Raw genomic sequence first — 25,238 nt, forward strand, 5'->3', positions numbered from 1 at the left:
AGGTGTCTGGCTCAGGGGTGTTAGCGGCGTGCATTGAAAACACAGAGGGGCTTATTGATGCAATCAATCCCTGCACAGTCCCATGCCAGCCTCTCCCCTCACACCATCACTCACCCCACACTGAACAAGAAGCCTTCATTGTGCCTCCCTCCCTCCCCCAGCCCCGAACTCAAGAGCAGCTTCTACACACAAAATACATCAAACAGCCCTCGGACTGCAGGGCATGGATCACATGAATTATCATCAAGGTATTTAAAATTAAACAGGACTGCGTCTTTCCAGCGAAAGCAGAGGCAGGGAGAATGAAAGGATGGTAGAGTGGAGAGAAAGAGAAGGGGAGAGGGTTAAGGGAGAGGTGCTCACCCCACTGGCCTGTGCATCGCTCTGCAGTCTGTATTACATTCAGTCATGTGTCTGTCTGTGTGTGTATATTATATCAGTCATGATATATATATATAATATATATATATTATATATATATATATATATATATATATATATATATATATATATATATAGATATATATAGATAGATAGATAGATAGAGAGAGAGAGAGAGAGAGAGAGAGAGAGAGAGAGAGAGTAATTAATTATTTTTGTTGTAGTTATTCACTGCTCTACTCAGGTATATACAGTATAAAGTATTGAGGAATCTCTGTACCTGTGCTGGTCCTGCCTGCCGCACACACTGAATAAACAAACCCTTTCCCTCCCTCTCTCGCTGGGGCACTTGAGGGTGTTACTTTTAATAACCCTCTGGGCGTCGATGACACACACCTCTCAGGAGACATCACATGAGCCCGGTCTCCATAGCAACAGCATGCTGTGTGCTGAGAGAGAGGAGGCCCTCGAGTCACTGTGAAGAGGGAGGAGGAGGAGGTAGTGAGTCTTCATAAACACTAAATTGCCTGCTCACTCCCGCTCAGGGCTGATGGGAGTGCGTGTGTCCGAGTGACCCGCCCGCACTCTCACAGGCAGATCAGCGGCCGTGTTAATCCGTGTTCATTAATGACATGTTAATGAACAGCGTGGCTCTCGTTAGCCAGGCTGGGGGAGGAGGCCCCTGCCAGCCCCTTTACACTCCTTAATTAACTAACGAGCCGCTCCAGCCCAGCAACATCCTTCCGATAAGCTGCTTGGAGCCAGCTGAGCACTGAGGGGCACCGCATGTTTTTAGGACTAACAAAGGCTCAGGCTGGACAGCGCTGGATGACTTGCAGGACTGCAGTGGAAGGATGACGATATTTCACAAATTTACAGGGGAGGGCACAGAATCAATAAAAACCTCTTTAATAAGAACTACAACACGGAACACAACCGGCAATCTGTCAATACAAAACAGGTATTCATTTACAAATAAGAACCTTGCTGTATAAAGGTTATGTACATTTAAGAAACACGATTCATGAAGACAGAGACACAGTGAATAATGAGCACAGGCTATCCCTCCCTCGCAGCCTCAGACTGCAGTTACCTGCTCAGATTATAAAGACTGTGCATGAAGACTGAGCAGGATCAGTTCAAGATCTGCCACAGACACCCTCGAGAGGGCCAGAGTGTCCTGCTGGGGATGCTGGGATAGTGGTGGGTCAATGTAAACACAGTGATGCCACTGTGGGGAGTGGAATGCTGGAGAGACCAGATTGAAGAGCCCACGGCAGCTTGGCCCCGTGGCCACTCAGCTCTCCAGGAAGCGGAAGATGCTCCTCTGGGGCTCCTCTGCCTTTTTGGGAGCCTCTTTCCTGGGACGCTTAGCTGCGGGGGCGAGGACGGCGGCTGGGCGTCTCTTTGCCTGGGAGAGACGAGACGGAAGGGAGCTGGATTGGATTTGCATGGAAATGTTACATGTTGTTAAACACATGACTGCAGTATTACAGTGCAGCTTTGCCTCTAGTTACCCCACTCCACAAACATTAATCAAAGTGATCCTCATTGGAAGCTGAGCCAAACACTTAAGAGGGAGCAGCAGAGCAGACCAGAGAAAGTAGCTCTAGAGCTCCACCTTGTGGCCACAGTCAGAACAGTCCACGCAACACAACTTATAGCAGCCAAAACATTAGAAACATCACGCTTGAGAGGAGCCTTGCAGCCCACCAGAGCTCGTCCGGTTTCCATCTCAAAACATTGTCAAGTGGAGTCTTAAAGGGGTCCCCTGATTCTGCATCAGTGTGTCCAGTACAGGTAACCCACTACACACCCTCACCACTCTGAGGCAGCATCTCCTCCCAGTCTATTTCCACCTGTGCCCTCAGGTCCTGGTTTCTGCGCTTCGGAAACTCAGTAACTCTTAGGGTTAACGCTCAGCTCCTTTGTAAGATTCGTTCCTCCCCCCTGGTCTCGTACCTGTGTCTGGGACGGGCTGGGGAGCTCCGAGCCCTTCTCAGGGGACAGGGTGTGGAACACGAAGTTCCGAGCACTGCGCGGCCCGCTGGGGTTCAGCTCTGAGAGAGACGACAACGTCTGCATGAGATCCTTTGAGCGACTCAACAGAGAGCCAGTCTTCACCTGTAGAGACAGGAGAGAAAGAGAGAGGGGGGGGTGAGAGAGAGAGAGGTCACACTGCAGGGCCTGCACCCAGTCCTGGGGTTCAGAGCTCCCTTCAGTGAAGAGATTGCACTTCAAAGGCTCACTGTGGGTCTGTAGGGTTACTAATAGGAGCTGTTCATGCAGCTAGATTGAAAACGATCATTTTAATATTACAGGGCATTGTAGGCATTCCCAGAGCCAGGAGTGGGGCAGTCCAGCGTCACTGCAGGCATGCACAGTGTACCCACCTGAGGTAACACAGCAGGTTTCTCAAATGGGCTTCGGGTCAGAACCTTTCTCTCCTTCACCAGTACCGCCGGGGATTCTGGGAACGGCAGGGAGAGCAATGTGGTTACATCACAGCTGTGCAGCTCGGCGAAGAGGAGACTTGTGTCAGTTATGTACCCAAAAAGGTGTGTGTCAGTGTGCGCGTGTGTATCAGTGCGTGCGCGTGTATCAGTGCATGTGTGTATCAGTGTGCGCGTGTATCCGTGCACGTGTGCGTGTGCATGTATCTGTGCACATGTGTATCAGTGTGTGTGTGTATCAGTGCGTGAGGGGTTGAGCAATTCCTACTGTGATCTGGAGCAGGGGACAACATCCCCACTGTGGACTCTACTAGAATAATGAGATCTATCAAATAAATAAAATGATCCAATGACCCCCAAAGACCTTTGAATAAAAGCAGCAACAAGGGTCCCCCAGGAAGCAGCTGCGCTGGCACACCCCTGCGCTTCTCTGAAGAGCTTTTCGATACCGGGAGAGTGCAAAGAACACTGCAATGAGCCAAAACACCTGCACCTCTGAGACGAGCTCCTACACAGGACAGCTGCAGCAAGCCCCGGGGAACTGACAGACACAGAGAGGGGCTGTGCTCCGGAGCTGCTTCTGCTGCTGGGCGTGTCTCGTTACCTTTCTTCTGCAGGGTGCGGGTGGCAAATTTCTTGGCCAGTTTCATGAACTGACTGTCCTCTCCGATCTCCTCCTGCTCCTCCTCCGCCACTGTCGCTGCCTCGCCTCCTGTGCTCTGGGACTGCTGGGAAATGGGAAAGAAAGGTTAGACTCAAGAGAGAGAAAGAGACCCAGCCCTCCCCTCTCACCCGCTCTCTCAGCCACTGCTCCCTCTCGTGCTCCTCCCCTCTCGCCCGCTCTCTCAGCCACTGCTCCCTCTCGTGCTCCTCCCCTCTCGCCCGCTCTCTCAGCCACTGCTCCCTCTCGTGCTCCTCCCCTCTCGCCCGCTCTCTCAGCCACTGCTCCCTCTCGTGCTCCTCCCCTCTCACCCTGCTCTCTCAGCCACTGCTCCCTCTCGTGCTCCTCCCCTCTCACTCTGCTCCCTCTCGTGCTCCTCCCCTCTCACCTGCTCTCTCAGCCACTGCTCCCTCTCGTGCTCCTCCCCTCTCACCTGCTCTCTCAGCCACTGCTCCCTCTCGTGCTCCTCCCCTCTCACCTGCTCTCTCAGCCACTGCTCCCTCTCGTGCTCCTCCCCTCTCACCCTGCTCTCTCAGCCACTGCTCCCTCTCGTGCTCCTCCCCTCTCACCTGCTCTCTCAGCCACTGCTCCCTCTCGTGCTCCTCCCCTCTCACCCTGCTCTCTCTCGTGCTGCTCCCTCTCGTGCTCCTCCCCTCTCTCTGCTCCCTCTCGTGCTCCTCCCCTCTCACCTGCTCTCTCTCTCGTGCTCCTCCCCTCTCACCTGCTCTCTCAGCCACTGCTCCCTCTCGTGCTCCTCCCCTCTCACCTGCTCTCTCAGTGCTCCTCCCCTCTCACTGCTCCCTCTCGTGCTCCTCCCCTCTCACCTGCTCTCTCAGCCACTGCTCCCTCTCGCTCCTCCCCTCTCACCTGCTCTCTCAGCCACTGCTCCCTCTCGTGCTCCTCCCCTCTCACCTGCTCTCTCAGCCACTGCTCCCTCTCGTGCTCCTCCCCTCTCACTCTGCTCCCTCTCGTGCTCCTCCCCTCTCACCTGCTCTCTCAGCCACTGCTCCCTCTCGTGCTCCTCCCCTCCCCGCTCTCTGCTCCCTCTCGTGCTCCTCCCCTCTCACCTGCTCTCTCAGCCACTGCTCCCTCTCGTGCTCCTCCCCTCTCACTCCCTCTCGTGCTCCTCCCCTCTCACCTGCTCTCTCAGCCACTGCTCCCTCTCGTGCTCCTCCCCTCTCACCTGCTCTCTCAGCCACTGCTCCCTCTCGTGCTCCTCCCCTCTCACCTGCTCTCTCAGCCACTGCTCCCTCTCGTGCTCCTCCCCTCTCGCCTGCTCTCTCAGCCACTGCTCCCTCTCGTGCTCCTCCCCTCTCGCCTGCTCTCTCAGCCACTGCTCCCTCTCGTGCTCCTCCCCTCTCACCTGCTCTCTCAGCCACTGCTCCCTCTCGTGCTCCTCCCCTCTCACCTGCTCTCTCAGCCACTGCTCCCTCTCGTGCTCCTCCCCTCTCACCTGCTCTCTCAGCCACTGCTCCCTCTCGTGCTCCTCCCCTCTCGCCCGCTCTCTCAGCCACTGCTCCCTCTCGTGCTCCTCCCCTCTCGCCCGCTCTCTCAGCCACTGCTCCCTCTCGTGCTCCTCCCCTCTCACCTGCTCTCTCAGCCACTGCTCCCTCTCGTGCTCCTCCCCTCTCACTCTGCTCCCTCTCGTGCTCCTCCCCTCTCACCTGCTCTCTCAGCCACTGCTCCCTCTCGTGCCTCTGCCTCCTCCACAGCACCTCCGCCTCATCCAGCTGCTCCTCTCCCTCCTCCCCCTCCTCCGAGTCTCCATGGAACAGATCCACCTGAGAAGCCTCGTCTGCAAAGCAGGGAAAGTGTTAACCAGACACCCTGCAGCCAAAATAATCCCCGAGACAGACAGAGACAGAGACAGCCACACTACACACAGTGAGAGTCAATGCGTGGGGCTGCTCTCCTGGGTGCTTGTACAGTATATCTCAGTTTGATCTCTCTCACACGGGGGTTCATTACCGATGTTCTTCCATCTGAACTGCCGGGCTCTCCCCGGCCCCTCCGAGTGCAGGTCCCCATCAGCCAGGTAGCACTCCTGGTAGAGACGCAGCGCCCGCTTGTCATCGTCCAGCAGCTGCTTCCTGGGAGAGGAGGAGGAGGAGGGGTTAACATGACAGCTCATCAACAGCTTCAGCTGTCTGTTTGGTGCAGTCTCTCTCAGGGTGTGGATACAGTCTCTCTCTCTCAGGGTGTGGATACAGTCTCTCTCTCACAGGGTGTGGATACAGTCTCTCTCTCACAGGGTGTGGATACAGTCTCTCTCTCAGGGTGTGGATACAGTCTCTCTCTCTCAGGGTGTGGATACAGTCTCTCTCTCTCAGGGTGTGGATACAGTCTCTCTCTCTCAGGGTGTGGATACAGTCTCTCTCTCACAGGGTGTGGATACAGTCTCTCTCTCACAGGGTGTGGATACAGTCTCTCTCTCACAGGGTGTGGATACAGTCTCTCTCTCAGGGTGTGGATACAGTCTCTCTCTCTCAGGGTGTGGATACAGTCTCTCTCTCTCAGGGTGTGGATACAGTCTCTCTCTCTCAGGGTGTGGATACAGTCTCTCTCTCTCAGGGTGTGGATACAGTCTCTCTCTCTCAGGGTGTGGATACAGTCTCTCTCTCAGGGTGTGGATACAGTCTCTCTCTCAGGGTGTGGATACAGTCTCTCTCTCAGGGTGTGGATACAGTCTCTCTCTCAGGGTGTGGATACAGTAACTGGCTCATCTCTCACATGTGGATTTTGTTGACCTGGTCCTGCAGCTCCTCGTCCGATGGCAGCTCCTCCTGAATCTCGTCTTCCTCATACTCGTTCCACTCAGCTCCCCCCTCCTCATCCTCACTGCCTAGCTCACTGCCAGACAGCTCCGCCTCCTCCTCCAGGAAGTCAGCCACCCGCCTGCCCCAGAGAGAGAGAGCACGAGAGAGAGAGAGAGAGTTAGGGACAGACACACAGAAATGACCACTGAGCTCAACTCGTTTCAGATTACATGCCCCCTTTACTGCATTTGCGTGTTGATTTAATTCAGAACAGAATTTTCAAATCTATTTAAATATCCAGCCACTCTACTCACATCTTCCTCTTGAGCCCAGGAGCTCGGGCCATCACCTCCTCCTCATCCTCACTGCACTCCTCCTCCTCCTCTCCATCTTCATCTGCCTCTCCCTCACTCGCATCATCCTCCTGAAAACAGCAGAGACCAGCGTTACACAAGGATGGAGAGAAGACTCCCATTGCAAAACAGTTTGAGCCGTTCCTGGTTTTTAACAGAGTTTAATAAGGCATTACCATCCCTGTTATAGACCAGGCACACACAAGCACATTACAGAGGCATCACACACACAGACACTGTAGAGAGCACCTCTTCGCTGGAGAAGCTCCCCACGTCAGTCATCAGCTGAAACTCACAGTTCTCCTCTTCCTCCTGCAGCTCTTCATCCCTGAAACAGATGGCCAGACACTCTGAAATCTAATTCGCCCATGCAGGGTCCGAGTTACCTAATACTGTCTGTATATCCCACCCCCTACCTCCGTGTGCTGAGCCCTGCCTGCATGACTTCCCTGTGCTGAACCCTGCAGTGCGCTTACCTCCCTGTGCTCAGGGCTGCGGCTCCCTTCGCTCCGGTCCAGCCAGCCTGCTGTGCTCCCTGTGAGGGGTTCAGTTTGAGGGAGGCGGGGGAGGATCCCTCTACAGACAGGAAACACACCAGCGCTGATCAGTGATTAACACAGAGCTACAGTACAAACGGCATTTCAAATAAACGCAAACACAATGATCGCTGCAGAATTAACGAGGGTACGCAAGAGAAAGACTTAATTAAATAAACTCATTCCAACAATATTTTTTACCTGCCGCTGCAAATTTCCCCGAACACAATCCCAGCAGCTCCTCCATGTTCGCCTCAGTGCTGTCCTCCCCACCGCAGATCTCCAGGTTCTGAGTCTGGAACGTCCCGGAGCAGAGCCCCACAAGCTCCCCCATGTTACTGTCCTGGGTGGTACAGTCGGAATCCTTGAGGTTCTGAGTCTGGAACGTCCCGGAGCAGAGCCCCACGAGCTCCCCCATGTTACTGTCCTGGGTGGTACAGTCGGAATCCTTGAGGTTCTGAGTCTGGAACGTCCCGGAGCAGAGCCCCACGAGCTCCCCCATGTTCCCATCCATGGCGTTCTCGTCCAGACTGCCCAGGATCAGCTGCCTCTTGGAGGGCTGGTACTGGCTGGAGCCCCGGGACCCCACGTTGAGGAAGCCGTCTGCGTCCAGCAGCCGACTCTGAGTCTCCTCTTCCAGGGAGAAGCGGAACTGAGAATCCTCGGCTCCCAGCTGGCAGGTCTTGGGCTCCGGAGAGGCAGTGTAGAGGTCCTGGGAGTCCTCCACTGGGAGAGCGGGCTCCGACAGCTTCCCTGAGCTCTGAGAGAGAGGGAGGGAGAGGAAGTGAGTGACAGTGTGGGGTTTGAGAGCTCCTGGGAGTCCTCCACTGAGAGAGTGGGCTCCGACAGCTTCCCTGAGCTCAGAGAGAGAGAGGGAGGGAGGGAGAGGAGTATTAGGGTACAGGGGATAGCTTCTCCGAGTGTAAAAGTGGATATGAAGATGCCTAGAGAGGGATGCACATACAGGTGACCGTGACATCCTGAACAACATGTGTGAGATAAAGAACGGATAATGAGTTCAACAACGACACGGCTAAAACACTGGCAGTGATGCCACGTGCTTCCAGACTCTCGCTCACCTTGGAGGCAGAGCTCAGGAAGCTAGGTTTGAAGAATCCAGGAGATGGGGAGCGGAACCCAGCCGCTACCCCCCCTCTCCCTCCCTGCTTGCTGAAGGGCTGGTAGGACGGGATCATGGAGCCCAGGAGCTCGAAGCTGCTGTTGTGGCTGTTCTCTTTGGCCAGAGACGGGAGAGAAGAATCGTCTTCCTCTGAAACCAGCAGAGTGACGCAGTGAGACAGAGAATGCAACTGGGAGCAGAGAACTAGAGTAACACAGTGATCCTTCTCAACTGACACAAAGACATTTGAGATGGCTGTAGCGCATCACTATTGGCATGCATTATGTTTTATAAGCTAGATGCAGAGTAGAGCAGATCTCCAAGCCCAGCACTCACCCAGCTTGCTCTCTCCATCGAGGCCGGTCTGCAGGGCTCTCCTCACTCCATCCCCTCCCTGATCACTGCAGCAAAAACAAAACATCATGAATACAGCTTCAGCCCTCACTGGCCCCTTCATAACCCGTCACTGGCCCCTCTCCCCAATACTGTGTGCGCCCCGCCCTGTTCTCACCCGGTCTGCGAGCTGGACCTGCTGAAGAGCATGAGGGTCCCCTCGGAGAGGTGAGGGTCCGCACCGCCAGGACCTCCCAGATTGGAGCTCCCCCCTCTCTCTCCTTCACCCCCCTTTCCCAGCAGGAAGTCAACACCCTGGACAAACAAAAAACAAGTTCATTAAAGTCAACATGCACACACTGTCCCGGGAGGGAAATAGACTCCCATTGCAGAGCAGTTCGATCCAGTCCTGGTTTTCACTGAGAGTTTAATAAGACATGCCTGAGCTTGTCACCTATGGCTAATCAAGCTGGTAGTGAAGCATAGACTGGGTGAAACAGCTGTGTGACAGAAGCTTCATTTCCATCCCTGCGGTCTCTCGTGGTGCAGGAGAGGTCATGTATTCACAAGCTCTCAGTGGGAATGAGGACCGCGCAGCAGTGCGTCCCAGTGAATTCAGAGCGAGTCAGAGTCACTTTACCTCTTCCTCTCCCTCCGACTCGTCAGTCATCTCCTCCTCCTCCTCCTCCTCCTCCTCCTCCTCCAGGCAGTCCTCATTGTCCAGCCTGTACAGAGCGGCTCGTTTCTGCCTCTCCTCCTGCCTGCGCTGAGCCATCGCCTGCTGCAGCTTGGACTTCAACAGCAGCAGCTTCTCCCCTGAAATACACAGAGAGACAGGGTATGGGAGACAGACAGGATCAGGGAGACAGCCAGATAGAGTCAGGGAGACGGACAGGCTTGCATGTTTTAATCGCAGTCGAACAGAGGATGGTGCTCTACAATGTTTGTGCAGAGTACCCCCCCCCCCCCCCCCCCCAGGAGGGTCTCTCACAACGGCTCTCCCGAGTGCAGCTCCACTCCTCTCCCTCTCAAAGCAGCGTTCCTGCGTGGCTCCTCAGTGGTGTGGACGGTCGGACGGTCACTCGGTCAGTTACCTGGTTTGGTACAGCCCAGCTCCTCCGCCGGCTCTCCGGACAGGGTCACGGACACTGTGTCGGCTCGGAGCTCCTGCTTCCCATCGGAGCTGGCCTCCTTGCGCACCACGTTGAGCTGGAGCGTGAGCGGCCCACGAGGCTTCGCTGGGGGCTGGCCGTGCTTCAGGAACCGAAGCTTCAGAGCCTCCAGCTCTGCAGAGGAGACAGCACATTACACCCAGGTATCAAACACACCCCAACCCAGCCATTACACCCAGGAATCAAACACACCCCAACCCAGCCATTACACCCAGGAATCAAACACCCCCCAACCCAGCCATTACACCCAGGAATCACCCCCCAACCCAGCCATTACACCCAGGAATCACCCCCCAACCCAGCCATTACACCCAGGAATCATTACACCCAGGAATCACCCCCCAACCCAACCCAGCCATTACACCCAGGAATCAAACACACCCCAACCCAGCCATTACACCCAGGAATCAAACACCCCCCAACCCAGCCATTACACCCAGGAATCACCCCCCAACCCAATCCAGCCATTACACCCAGGAATCACCCCCCAACCCACCATTACCCCAACCCAACCCAGCCATTACACCCAGGAATCAAACACCCCCCAACCCAGCCATTACACCCAGGAATCACATTACACCCAGGAATCACCCCCCAACCCAGCCATTACACCCAGGAATCACCCCCCAACCCAACCCAGCCATTACACCCAGGAATCACCCCCCAACCCAGCCATTACACCCAGGAATCACCCCCCAACCCAATCCAGCCATTACACCCAGGAATCAAACACCAACCCAACCCAGCCATTACACCCAGGAATCACCAGCCATTACACCCAGGAATCAAACACCCCCCAACCCAGCCATTACACCCAGGAATCACCCCCCAACCCAACCCAGCCATTACACCCAGGAATCATCACCCCCCAACCCAACCACACCCAGGAATCACACCCCCAACCCAGCCATTACACCCAGGAATCACCCCCCAACCCAATTACACCCATTACCCCCCAACCCAGCCATTACACCCAGGAATCACCAACCCAACCCAGGAATCCATTACACCCAGGAATCAAACACACCCCAACCCAGCCATTACACCCAGGAATCACCCCCCAACCCAGCCATTACACCCAGGAATCACAACCCAATCCACCCCCAGGAACCCAACCCAACCCAGCCATTACACCCAGGAATCACCCCCCAACCCAACCCAGCCATTACACCCAGGAATCAAACACACCCCAACCCAGCCATTACACCCAGGAATCAACCCAACCCAGCCATTACACCCAGGAATCACCCCCCAACCCAATCCAGGCATTACACCCAGGAATCAAACACCCCCCAACCCAGCCATTACACCCAGGAATCACCCCCCCAACCCAGCCATTACACCCAGGAATCACCCCCCAACCCAACCCAGCCATTACACCCAGGAATCAAACCCCCCCAACCCAGCCATTACACCCAGGAATCACCCCCCAACCCAGCCATTACACCCAGGAATCAAACACACCCCAACCCAGCCATTACACCCAGGAATCACACCCCCAACCCAGCCATTACACCCAGGAATCACCCACCAACCCAACCCAGCCATTACACCCAGGAATCAAACACACCCCAACCCAGCCATTACACCCAGGAATCACCCCACAACCCAACCCAGCCATTACACCCAGGAATCACCCCCCAACCCAACCCAGCCATTACACCCAGGAATCAAACACCACCCCAACCCAGCCATTACACCCAGGAATCACCCCCCAACCCAGCCATTACACCCAGGAATCACCCCAGCCATTACACCCAGGAATCACCCCCCAACCCAGCCATTACACCCAGGAATCACCCCCCAACCCAATCCAGGCATTACACCCCACCCCCCAACCCAGCCATTACACCCAGGAATCAAACACCACCCCAACCCAGCCATTACACCCAGGAATCACCCCCCAACCCAATCCAGCCATTACACCCAGGAATCACCCCCCAACCCAATCCAGCCATTACACCCAGGAATCACCCCCCAACCCAGCCATTACACCCAGGTATCAAACACCCCCCAACCCAGCCATTACACCCAGGAATCACCCCCCAACCCAATCCAGGCATTACACCCAGGAATCACCCCCCAACCCAGCCATTACACCCAGGAATCACCCCCCAACCCAACCCAGCCATTACACCCAGGAATCACCCCCCAACCCAGCCATTACACCCAGGAATCACCACCCCCCAACCCAGCCATTACACCCAGGAATCACCCCCCAACCCAGCCATTACACCCAGGAATCAAACACACCCCAACCCAGCCATTACACCCAGGAATCACACCACCCCAACCCAGCCATTACACCCAGGAATCACCCCCCAACCCAGCCATTACACCCAGGAATCAAACACCCCCCAACCCAGCCATTACACCCAGGAATCACCCACCCCCAACCCAGCCATTACACCCAGGAATCAAACACACCCCAACCCAGCCATTACACCCAGGAATCACAACACACCCCAACCCAGCCATTACACCCAGGAATCAAACACCACCCCAACCCAGCCATTACACCCAGGAATCACCCCCCAACCCAGCCATTACACCCAGGAATCATTACACCCAGGAATCACCCCCCCCAACCCAGCCATTACACCCAGGAATCACACCCCCCCCAACCCAGCCATTACACCCAGGAATCACCCACACCCCAACCCAGCCATTACACCCAGGAATCACCCAACCCCCAACCCAATCCAGCCATTACACCCAGGAATCACCCCCCAACCCAACCCATTACACCCAGGAATCAAACACCACCCCAACCCAGCCATTACACCCAGGAATCACCCAGCCCCCCAACCCAACCCAGCCATTACACCCAGGAATCACCCCCCAACCCAGCCATTACACCCAGGAATTACACCCAGCAAACACCCCCAACCCAGCCATTACACCCAGGAATCACCCCCCAACCCAACCCATTACACCCAGGAATCACCCCCCAACCCAACCCAGCCATTACACCCAGGAATCACCCCCCAACCCAATCCAGCCATTACACCCAGGAATCACCCCCCAACCCAACCCAGCCATTACACCCAGGAATCACCCCCCAACCCAGCCATTACACCCAGGAATCACACCAACCCAGCCATTACACCCAGGAATCACCCCCCCAACCCAGCCATTACACCCAGGAATCACCCCCCAACCCAACCCAGCCATTACACCCAGGAATCACCCCCCAACCCAGCCATTACACCCAGGAATCACCCCCCAACCCAGCCATTACACCCAGGAATCACCCCCCAACCCAACCCAGCCATTACACCCAGGAATCACCCCCCCCAACCCAGCCATTACACCCAGGAATCACACACACACACACACTAACCCACCCTCGCATCACACCACTGGGTACCTGTGTTGACGGCAGGGGGGTCCAGGTTGACGAAGGCCCCCTCGTTACACCCAGGAATCACAGCCTGGGCTGCGGAGGCGGGTCGAGGCCCAGCTGCCTCAGTTTTTCCAGCCTGCTGCTCCTGCAGGGTTTGCTGGGAGGGAGGTGGAGGGGTGACTCGGAGGGCTGCGGGTTTGAGGGAGCAGCCACAACGCAGCCTCCCAACTCCACCTGCCCCGGCGCTGGCCCTGCCTCAGAGGTAGCCTTAAACTCGGGCTCCGTTTCCATGGGGACAGCCTGCTCAGGATCATCGGTCAGGTCTTGGGTCTCACTCGGGTTCTGGTTCAGGGTCAGTGCCGGGTCCAGACTCTCCTCAGACATACACGGCTGGTATTTTGCAGACCTGAGAGACAGAAGGAGGTAACAAGCTCAGGTGTGTCACCCCCCATCAAACTCCAAGTCAACAACATTACACCCAGTCACCCCCCAACCCAGCCATTACACCCAGGAATCACGTGTGTGTGCCATTACACCCGGAATGCCATTACACCCAGGAATCACCCCCCTGCCCAACCCAGGTGTTACACCCAGGAATCACCCCCCAACCCAACCCAGCCATTACACCCAGGAATCACACCCCAACCCAATCCAGCCATTACACCCAGGAATCACCCCCCAACCCAATCCAGCCATTACACCCAGGAATCACCCCCCAATCCAAACATTACACCCAGGTCTGTCCCAGCCATTACACCCAGGTATCACACACACCCCAACCCAGCCATTACACCCAGGAATCACACACACCCCAACCCAGCCATTACACCCAGGAATGTGTGTGTGTTTGTGTGTGTGTGTGTGTGTGTGTGTGTGTGTGTGTGTGTGTACACCCAGGAATGTGTGCACTAACCCACCCTCGCATCACACCACTGGGTACCTGTGTTGACGGCAGGGGGGTCCAGGTTGACGAAGGCCCCCTCGTCGGCACACAGCCTGGGCTGCGGAGGCGGGTCGAGGCCCAGCTGCCTCAGTTTTTCCAGCCTGCTGCTCCTGCAGGGTTTGCTGGGAGGGAGGTGGAGGGGTGACTCGGAGGGCTGCGGGTTTGAGGGAGCAGCCACAACGCAGCCTCCCAACTCCACCTGCCCCGGCGCTGGCCCTGCCTCAGAGGTAGCCTTAAACTCGGGCTCCGTTTCCATGGGGACAGCCTGCTCAGGATCATCGGTCAGGTCTTGGGTCTCACTCGGGTTCTGGTTCAGGGTCAGTGCCGGGTCCAGACTCTCCTCAGACATACACGGCTGGTATTTTGCAGACCTGAGAGACAGAAGGAGGTAACAAGCTCAGGTGTGTCGATCAAACTCCAAGTCAACAACAGTGCCATTCTGTGTGTGTGTGTGTGCCTGTCTGTCTAGGTGTACGTGTATGTGTGTGTGTGTGTGCGCGCCTGTCTGTCCGTCTAGGTGTGCGTGTGTGCCTGTCTGTCTAGGTGTGCGTGTGTGTGCTTGTCTGTCTGTCTGTCTGGTGTGTCTGTCTGTCTGTCTGTCTGTCTGTCTGTGTGTGTGTGTGCTTGTCTGTGTCTAGGTGTGTGTGTGTGTGTGCACGTGCGTGTGTTTTTGTCTGTGTTTAGTTTGTGTGTGTGTGTGTGTGTGTGTGTGTGTGTGCTTGTGTGTGTCAAGCACACACACACGCACTGTGTCTGTGTCTGTCTAGGTGTGTGTGCGCGTGTGTCTGTCTGTCTGTCTGTCTGTCTGGGGGTGTGTGTGTGTCTCTGTCTGTCTGTCTGTCTGTCTGGGTGTGTGTATGTGTGTGTGTCACGCGTGTGTGTGCTTGTCTATGTCTAGGTGTGTGTGAGTGTATGTGTGTGTGTGTGCACGCACGCGCGTGCTTGTCTGTCTGTCTGTCTGTCTGTCTGTCTGGGTGTGCGTGTGTGCTGGTGTTTCTCTCACTTGAGCAGTGCCATGGCGCTCCCGTGGCAGGATGGTCGTGGGCGCTTCTTGAAGAAGTCGTGGATGGTTTTGGGCTCTGGCAGGTGGTAGGGTAGCCCCAGAGAGGAATCTGAAACGAAACCAGAACAAGATAAATCCTCTGACGTGAATGAGGGATGGATGGTGGGGGGGGGGGGTTCAGCTGAAGGCGAGTCCCAAAGCTTCTTACCCCTCACGAGTCTCTGGCTCTCGCTGTGCAGCTGCTTCATCGCCTCCTTGCTGGCACGGGCCGCCTTCCGCTCCTAACAGAGAGGGACCCAACAGAGACAGGACATCAACGAGATGCACGCTGGAGACACCACCAGCCCAACAGAGACAGGACATCAACGAGATGCACGCTGGAGACACCACCAGCCCAACAGAGACAGGACATCAACGAGATGCACGCTGGAGACACCACCAGCCCAACAGAGACAGGACATCAACGAGATGCACGCTGGAGACACCACCAGCTAATTTAAGAAACATTTCCAAAGTTTTCATTCCAAACGTGTTTAGCTAGAAATAGAGGTAGATACTGTATATAGAGGTAGATATAGATACTGTATAGAGATATTGAATCTCGAGGTACAGACAGACACTGTATATAGAGATACAGATGGATATGGAGCTTGGTTTGAGGTCTCTCACCTTCCTCTTTTTTATCCCTTCACCCCCTTCCTCTTCATCACCCTCGCGCTCCTCCTCCTCCAGCTCTGATGTCACCGGCCACTCCTGGAAGAAGCATGAAGAACATCATTAAATACAGACATGAACACAGCAAGGACAGCAGGGCAGACAAGCACAGCAGAAAGGGGCTTGGAGGGGAATGAGACTCCTACTGCACAGCAGCTTCACCCAGTCCAGGTTTTACTAGCAGCTTGATCAGCGGCAGTGTGAGCAGGTAACAAGCTCAGGTGTGTCTCAATAAACTCAGTGAAACCAGGAATGGAGCAAACTGCTGTGCAATGGGAGTCTTATTTCTATCCCTGCAGAGGTATCTGGATAAATCAAGGCTTCACTGTAACAGAAAGCTGCACCAGCATGAAGCCTGGTGTGTGTTCAATGCTGTATCTCTGCAGGCTGCCTGGCTGTGCTCTATGCTGTGCTGGGGTTGGGGCTGGCTGTGCTCTGTGCTGTGCTGGGGTTGGGGCTGGCTGTGCTCTGTGCTGTGCTGGGGTTGGGGCTGGCTGTGCTCTGTGCTGTGCTGGGGTTGGGGCTGGCTGTGCTCTGTGCTGTGCTGGGGTTGGGGCTGGCTGTGCTCTATGCTGTGCTGGGGTTGGGGCTGGCTGTGCTCTATGCTGTGCTGGGGTTGGGGCTGGCTGTGCTCTGTGCTGTGCTGGGGTTGGGGCTGGCTGTGCTCTATGCTGTGCTGGGGTTGGGGCTGGCTGTGCTCTGTGCTGTGCTGGGGTTGGGGCTGGCTGTGCTGGGGTTGGAGCTGGCTGTGCTGGGGTTGGGGCTGGCTGTGCTCTGTGCTGTGCTGGGGTTGGGGCTGGCTGTGCTCTGTGCTGTGCTGGGGTTGGGGCTGGCTGTGCTCTGTGCTGTGCTGGGGTTGGGGCTGGCTGTGCTCTGTGCTGTGCTGGGGTTGGGGCTGGCTGTGCTCTGTGCTGTGCTGGGGTTGGGGCTGGCTGTGCTCTGGTGCTGTGGCTGGGGTTGGGGCTGTGCTGGGGTTGGAGCTGGCTGTGCTCTGTGCTGTGCTGGGGTTGGGGCTGGCTGTGCTCTGTGCTGTGCTGGGGTTGGGGCTGGCTGTGCTCTGTGCTGTGCTGGGGTTGGGGCTGGCTGTGCTCTGGTGCTGGGGTTGGGGCTGGGGCTGGCTGTGGAGCTGGCTGTGCTGGGGTTGGGGCTGGCTGTGCTCTGTGCTGTGCTGGGGTTGGGGCTGGCTGTGCTCTGTGCTGTGCTGGGGTTGGGGCTGGCTGTGCTCTGTGCTGTGCTGGGGTTGGGGCTGGCTGTGCTCTGTGCTGTGCTGGGGTTGGGGCTGGCTGTGCTCTGTGCTGTGCTGGGGTTGGGGCTGGCTGTGCTCTGTGCTGTGCTGGGGTTGGGGCTGGCTGTGCTCTGTGCTGTGCTGGGGTTGGGGCTGGCTGTGCTCTGTGCTGTGCTGGGGTTGGGGCTGGCTGTGCTCTGTGCTGTGCTGGGGTTGGGGCTGGCTGTGCTCTGTGCTGTGCTGGGGTTGGGGCTGGCTGTGCTCTGTGCTGTGCTGGGGTTGGGGCTGGCTGTGCTCTGTGCTGTGCTGGGGTTGGGGCTGGCTGTGCTCTGTGCTGTGCTGGGGTTGGGGCTGGCTGTGCTCTGTGCTGTGCTGGGGTTGGGGCTGGCTGTGCTCTGTGCTGTGCTGGGGTTGGGGCTGGCTGTGCTCTGTGCTGTGCTGGGGTTGGGGCTGGCTGTGCTCTGTGCTGTGCTGGGGTTGGGGCTGGCTGTGCTCTGTGCTGTGCTGGGGTTGGGGCTGGCTGTGCTCTGTGCTGTGCTGGGGTTGGGGCTGGCTGTGCTCTGTGCTGTGCTGGGGTTGGGGCTGGGCTGGCTGTGCTGGGGTTGGGGCTGGCTGTGCTCTGTGCTGTGCTGGGGTTGGGGCTGGCTGTGCTCTGTGCTGGGGTTGGGGCTGGCTGTGCTCTGTGCTGTGCTGGGGTTGGGGCTGGCTGTGCTCTGTGCTGGCTGTGCTGGGGGGGTTGGGGCTGGCTGTGCTCTGTGCTGTGCTGGGGTTGGGGCTGGCTGTGCTCTGTGCTGTGCTGGGGTTGGGGCTGGCTGTGCTCTTGGAGCTGGCTGTGCTGGGGTTGGAGCTGGCTGTGCTCTGTGCTGTGCTGGGGTTGGGTGGCTGTGCTGGCTGGCTGGGGTTGGGGCTGGCTGTGCTCTGTGCTGTGCTGGGGTTGGGGCTGGCTGTGCTCTGTGCTGTGCTGGGGTTGGGGCTGGCTGTGCTCTGTGCTGTGCTGGGGTTGGGGCTGGCTGTGCTCTGTGCTGTGCTGGGGTTGGGGCTGGCTGTGCTCTGTGCTGTGCTGGGGTTGGGGCTGGCTGTGCTCTGTGCTGTGCTGGGGTTGGGGCTGGCTGTGCTCTGTGCTGTGCTGGGGTTGGGGCTGGCTGGCTGGCTGGCTGGCTCTCACCTGGTGCTTTTTCACCTTGTGTCTCACAACGGCTCTGATCGCATCCAGAGACTCTTCCTCCTCCTCCTCCTCCTCTCCCCGCCCCGTGTCAAACAGATCGCTGTCGCCAAGGAGACAGCCGCTGTCATTCAAGGTGGGGTGTGCAGAGGGCACCTGGCGATGGGAGGAGAGAGAGAGAGAAAAACTGAAGGACAGACGCTCCGACTAGAAGGCTTTTTCATTGTCTCAGTAAGCAAGCAAGCAGAGACCAGTGCAGGTCTGGCTGCACCCTCTCTCCAGTAAGCAGAACTGGTTTGTTCCCAGCAGTTACAGCCTCACCTCTTCATTCTGCTGGTTGACTTTCTTCAGCCTCTTCTCATCCTTCTCTTTCCTTCGTCGGGATCGCTCATTCCCTCTCTCCTCTTTCAGTCTGTGGTGTCTCTTCAGTGGACTATCTCTCTGGGGGATCAAAGTTGCCAGGCTGTCCTGTCCTGTCTCTGTCTCGCTGTCCTCACTGTCCAGAGCAACCCTGCTGATCCTTCCTCCTGTCTTCCTCTTCAGCCCCTCCTCCTCCTCCTCCTCACTGGACTCTGATAGGACGAGAGTGTTAGCTGGCCCCGCCTCTTCCTCCCCCTCACTGTCGCTGTCTCTCAGGGCCTTCCTGCAGCGTGACTTCCTGTTCACCAGAATCTCATCCTCCGAATCTGAAAGCGAAGGACAGTCACTCACCACGATCTGCACCTGCATGACCGGATCTGTTTAAAACGTCATCACCCCATGTCCCGTCCCTCATACTGACCTCCACTCTCTGTGTTCTCAGGCAGCACAGAGCCCCCCTCTGGGAGGATTGGGGAGCCCATCCCACTGTCCGAACCGCTCTCCTCGACAGCAGCGTGAGAGACGGTACCCTCCTCCTGCACCGAACACTGAAAAACACACACAATACCTCCTTACACTGCAAAACACACACACACACACGATACCTCCTTACACTGCAAAACACACACACACACACACGATACCTCCTTACACTGCAAAACACACACACACACGATACCTCCTTACACTGCAAAACACACACACACACACACACACACACACAAACACACACACACACACACACACACACACAAACACACACACACACACACTTACACACACACACACACACACAGTCCTTACACTGCATGGAGGAATGTGACACGTTACCTCCTGTGTGTATGCAGGAATGTGACGTTTTGTGTGTGTTACACTGTTGTGGAGGACACATGTGACGTTTTGTGTGTGTGTGTTATGGTCCTCCTTACACTGCAAAACACACACACACACACACACAATACCTCCTTACACTGCAAAACACACACACACAATACCTCCTTACACTGCAAAACACACACACACACACACACGATACCTCCTTACACTGCAAAACACACACACAATACCTCCTTACACTGCAAAACACACACACACACGACACCTCCTTACACTGCAAAACACACACACACACACACACACACACAATACCTCCTTACACTGCAAAACACACACACACACACGATACCTCCTTACACTGCAAAACACACACACACACACGATACCTCCTTACACTCCTTACACTGCAAAACACACACACACACACACACACACACACAATACCTCCTTACACTGCAAAACACACACACACACACATACCTCCTTACACTGCAAAACACACACACACACACACCTCCTTACACTGCAAAACACACACACACACACCTCCTTACACTGCAAAACACACACACACACACGATACCTCCTTACACTGCAAAACACACACACACACGATACCTCCTTACACTGCAAAACACACACACAATACCTCCTTACACTGCAAAACACACACACACACACACAATACCTCCTTACACTGCAAAACACACACACACACACACACATACCTCCTTACACTGCAAAACACACACACACACACACACACAAACACACACACAAACACCTCCTTACACTGCAAAACACACACACACACACACGATACCTCCTTACACTGCAAAACACACACACACACACCACTGCAAAACACACACACAATACCTCCTTACACTGCAAACACACACACACACACACACACACACACACACACACGATACCTCCTTACACTGCAAAACACACACACACACATACCTCCTTACACTGCAAAACACACACACACACACACTCCTTACACTGCAAAACACACACACACACACACACACGATACCTCCTTACACTGCAAAACACACACACACACACCTACCTCCTTACACTGCAAAACACACACACACATACCTCCTTACACTGCAAAACACACACACACACACACAATACCTCCTTACACTGCAAAACACACACACACACATACCTCCTTACACTGCAAAACACACACACACACACCTCCTTACACTGCAAAACACACACACAATACCTCCTTACACTGCAAAACACACACACACACACACACTTACACACACCTGTGTGTGTGTGCAAAATGTGACGTTTTGTGTGTGTGTGTGTGCTACACTGGAAACGACGTTTTGTGTGTGTGTGTGGTCTGGACACTGTGACGTTTTGTGTGTGTGTGGTGTGTATGGAGGAATGTGACTGTGTGTGTGTGTGCACACATGAATGGAATGTACACACACACACACACATACCTCCTTACACTGCAAACACACACACACACGATACCTCCTTACACTGCAAAACACACACACACACCTTACCTCCTTACACTGCAAAACACACACACACACACACACAATACACTGCACACACACACACACAAACACCACACACACACACAACACACACACACAATACCTCCTTACACACAAACACACACACACACACACGATTACACTGCACACTGCACACACACACACACACCTCCTTACACTGCAAAACACACACACACACAATACCTCCTTACACTGCAAAACACACACACACACACCTCCTCCTTACACTGCAAAACACACACACACACACACAAACCTCCTTACACTGCAAAACACACACACACAATACCTCCTTACACTGCAAAACACACACACACACGATACCTCCTTACACTGCAAAACACACACACAATACCTCCTTACACTGCAAACACACACACACAATACCTCCTTACACTGCAAAACACACACACACACAACCTCCTTACACTGCAAAACACACACACAATACCTCCTTACACTGCAAAACACACACACACACACATACCTCCTTACACTGCAAAACACACACACACACACACACACCTCCTTACACTGCAAAACACACACACACAATACCTCCTTACACTGCAAAACACACACACAAAACCTCCTTACACTGCAAAACACACACACACACACACACAACCACCTTACACTGCAAAACACACACACACACACACACACACACACGATACCTCCTTACACTGCAAAACACACACACAATACCTCCTTACACTGCAAAACACACACACACACACACCTCCTTACACTGCAAAACACACACACACACACCTCCTTACACTGCAAAACACACACACACACACACACAATACCTCCTTACACTGCAAAACACACACACACAATACCTCCTTACACTGCAAAACACACACACACACACACACACACGATACCTCCTTACACTGCAAAACACACACACACACACACGATACCTCCTTACACTGCAAAACACACACACACACACACTGCAAAACACACACACACACGATACCTCCTTACACTGCAAAACACACACACACACACAATACCTCCTTACACTGCAAAACACACACACACACACACGATACCTCCTTACACTGCAAAACACACACACACACACACCATACCTCCTTACACTGCAAAACACACACACACAATACACTCACACACACTGCAAAACACTGCAAACACACACACACACAATACCTCCTTACACTGCAAAACACACACACAATACCTCCTTACACTGCAAAACACACACACACACACACACCTCCTTACACTGCAAAACACACACACACGACACACACTCCTTACACTGCAAAACACACACCTTAACACTGCAAAACACACACACACACACGATACCTCCTTACACTGCAAAACACACACAACACACACACGATACCTCCTTACACTGCAAAACACACACACGATACCTCCTTACACTGCTCCTGCACCCCTCAAACACACACAATACCTCCCGCTCGAGCACTATCCTGGCACTACTGTAATGGGTGATGGAAATTGTTTTCATCCAAACTTCTCACTGTATCAGTAGTATTCATATTTGCACTCAGTGTAAACTACACTGTGTTTAAACAGCGCCTTGCATTGTAACCTGGTCCTGCCCTGTAGTTTGCATAGCGTCTTGAATAAAGGCGTCGACCAAATAAACAGCAAGCGGAGTGCTCTGCTTCTCTGAAAGCAGGGGCGAGTTTCACAAAGCGGTTCCGGCCAGCAGTCTGCGAATCCGCTTCCACCCTGCCATTTCCACTGAACTGCATCGTGTCCATTTTAAAATACTGCTGTTTGAAACGGGTGGCAGTCCGATCGCTTGCTAGCTCGCCGCGCTTTGTGAAGCCGGCCGCTGATTTCTAACACGCCTGCAAGCCTGCGAGAATGCACCGCGCCGGGCGGGAGGCATGGAGCCAGGCCGGGCACTCAGCTCGCTGCCCCGGACACGATCACCTCCCGGCCAGTGGCATTTACACGCCGTGCATTACGAGGTGCTGTCTCATAACTGAGCCCGGACAGCAACCCTGTGAATCTGTCTCTCGATGCACGCTGCTGCACAGCACACACCTAACAAAGACTGGCTTTATAATAAAAACAAAGCAGCACACCACTCGCAAACACGAGCACCAGCTTACACAAAACTAAACAGCATTGCCACCGCAGCAGCAACACAGACCTACAGCACACGGTGCGCACTTTCAAATAAAATGAGATTCATAAACAGCACAGAAATTAAACGGGAATGAACTCACCCAGTCCAATCAGAACTCAAGTACCGCAGCCGCGCTTCCGATTAAACCAGCTTACAGTAAAATATTTTCTTACGATGCAGAGCTCTAGCTTCCACACGTCAAACACAGAAATGAAGTGTGGAAGTGTGCAATATTAGCTGCTAATTACCTGCTGAGACAGGGCGAGGCTCATTGCGAACCAGCAGCTGCGCGAACTTCACAGGCAAGTCTGACTAACTCGCGCTGCGCGAATGAGAGCAGATATTACACCAAAATGAAAAACAATATTTCTATCTCCAGAAAAAGCTGTCAGGGCCGTCTCTCCCGCCACCGCTGAAGACTTGAATGAAATTTCAATCTTTGGCGGGCCGAGACTAGACCCCACCCACCGTCTGTCAAACGCAAGCAGCTCCCGCCTTCAGTGGAAATGCTAACACACCATTGGACTAGATACTTGTCATTCTTTACTTAGATCCCGCCTTCCGTGCAGTTTTGCACGAATTCGTCATTCCATTGGTTGCCAAAAACCCCTGGGCAAAGCCGTCCTCCTCGGAGCTGTAAACCAATCACAACGCCATCAAACGCAAGCCTGCACGACTGGATTGGACAGCACGCAGAAGACCAGGTCCCGGCTCGTATTGCACGCCGTGTACGCGCTCCCAGTGTCCGTACAGCGTGAGAATGCCGCATTTCATTATCAGATACGCGAAACTGAACTCGTGCTTTCCAGTGTGGACTCTCCTGCACATCAAACACACACACTGCCGGCGCCATGGAGACAGTGAGCCTGCCTGCGCCACCTGGCAATATCCACCAGAGGAGACGGCGAGCCTGCCTGCGCCACCTGGCAATATCCACCAGAGGAGACGGCGAGCCTGCCTGCGCTACCTGGCAATATCCACCAGAGGAGACGGCGAGCCTGCCTGCGCTACCTGGCAATATCCACCAGAGGAGACGGCGAGCCTGCCTGCGCCACCTGGCAATATCCACCAGAGGAGACGGTGAGCCTGCCTGCGCCACCTGGCAATATCCACCAGAGGAGACGGCGAGCCTGCCTGCGCTACCTGGCAATATCCACCAGAGGAGACGGCGAGCCTGCCTGCGCTACCTGGCAATATCCACCAGAGGAGACGGCGAGCCTGCGCTACCTGGCAATATCCACCAGAGGAGACGGCGAGCCTGCCTGCGCTACCTGGCAATATCCACCAGAGGAGACGGCGAGCCTGCCTGCGCTACCTGGCAATATCCACCAGAGGAGACGGTGAGCCTGCCTGCGCTACCTGGCAATATCCACCAGAGGAGACGGCGAGCCTGCCTGCGCCACCTGGCAATATCCACCAGAGGAGACGGCGAGCCTGCCTGCGCCACCTGGCAATATCCACCAGAGGAGACGGTGAGCCTGCGCTACCTGGCAATATCCACCAGAGGAGACGGCGAGCCTGCCTGCGCCACCTGGCAATATCCACCAGAGGAGACGGCGAGCCTGCCTGCGCCACCTGGCAGTATCCACCAGAGGAGACGGCGAGCCTGCCTGCGCCACCTGGCAATATCCACCAGAGGAGACGGCGAGCCTGCCTGCGCTACCTGGCAATATCCACCAGAGGAGACGGCGAGCCTGCCTGCGCCACCTGGCAATATCCACCAGAGGAGACGGCGAGCCTGCCTGCGCCACCTGGCAATATCCACCAGAGGAGACGGCGAGCCTGCGCTACCTGGCAATATCCACCAGAGGAGACGGTGAGCCTGCCTGCGCTACCTGGCAATATCCACCAGAGGAGACGGTGAGCCTGCCTGCGCTACCTGGCAATATCCACCAGAGGAGACGGTGAGCCTGCCTGCGCTACCTGGCAATATCCACCAGAGGAGACGGTGAGCCTGCCTGCGCTACCTGGCAATATCCACCAGAGGAGACGGTGAGCCTGCCTGCGCTACCTGGCAATATCCACCAGAGGAGACGGTGAGCCTGCCTGCGCTACCTGGCAGTATCCACCAGAGGAGACGGTGAGCCTGCCTGCGCTACCTGGCAGTATCCACCAGAGGAGACGGTGAGCCTGCCTGCGCTACCTGGCAGTATCCACCAGAGGAGACGGTGA

At 55.3% G+C, this 25,238-nt stretch overlaps 1 protein-coding gene across 1 annotated transcript; it reads right to left on the minus strand.

Moving 5' to 3' along the window:
* Window positions 1-1,275: 1,275 nt before the first annotated feature.
* Window positions 1,276-24,003, minus strand: LOC121303311 (claspin). The gene is made up of 24 exons (XM_041233905.1): window positions 23,315-24,003; window positions 18,940-19,066; window positions 18,480-18,844; window positions 18,162-18,314; window positions 15,727-15,810; window positions 15,266-15,338; window positions 15,058-15,166; window positions 14,052-14,425; window positions 9,688-9,879; window positions 9,234-9,409; window positions 8,772-8,908; window positions 8,597-8,661; window positions 8,220-8,410; window positions 7,342-7,900; window positions 7,081-7,180; window positions 6,854-6,932; window positions 6,566-6,675; window positions 6,226-6,390; window positions 5,464-5,585; window positions 5,160-5,290; window positions 3,439-3,562; window positions 2,775-2,851; window positions 2,344-2,505; window positions 1,276-1,792 (listed from the first exon to the last, which is right to left on the minus strand). Exons 1-24 carry the CDS (start codon window positions 23,336-23,338, stop codon window positions 1,679-1,681), a joined length of 3,813 nt encoding a protein of 1,270 aa, XP_041089839.1. The 5' UTR covers window positions 23,339-24,003; the 3' UTR covers window positions 1,276-1,678.
* Window positions 24,004-25,238: the final 1,235 nt, after the last annotated feature.

This window comes from Polyodon spathula, chromosome 32 (genome assembly GCF_017654505.1).
Source record: "Polyodon spathula isolate WHYD16114869_AA chromosome 32, ASM1765450v1, whole genome shotgun sequence".
Taxonomy (NCBI): Eukaryota; Metazoa; Chordata; class Actinopteri; order Acipenseriformes; family Polyodontidae; genus Polyodon; species Polyodon spathula.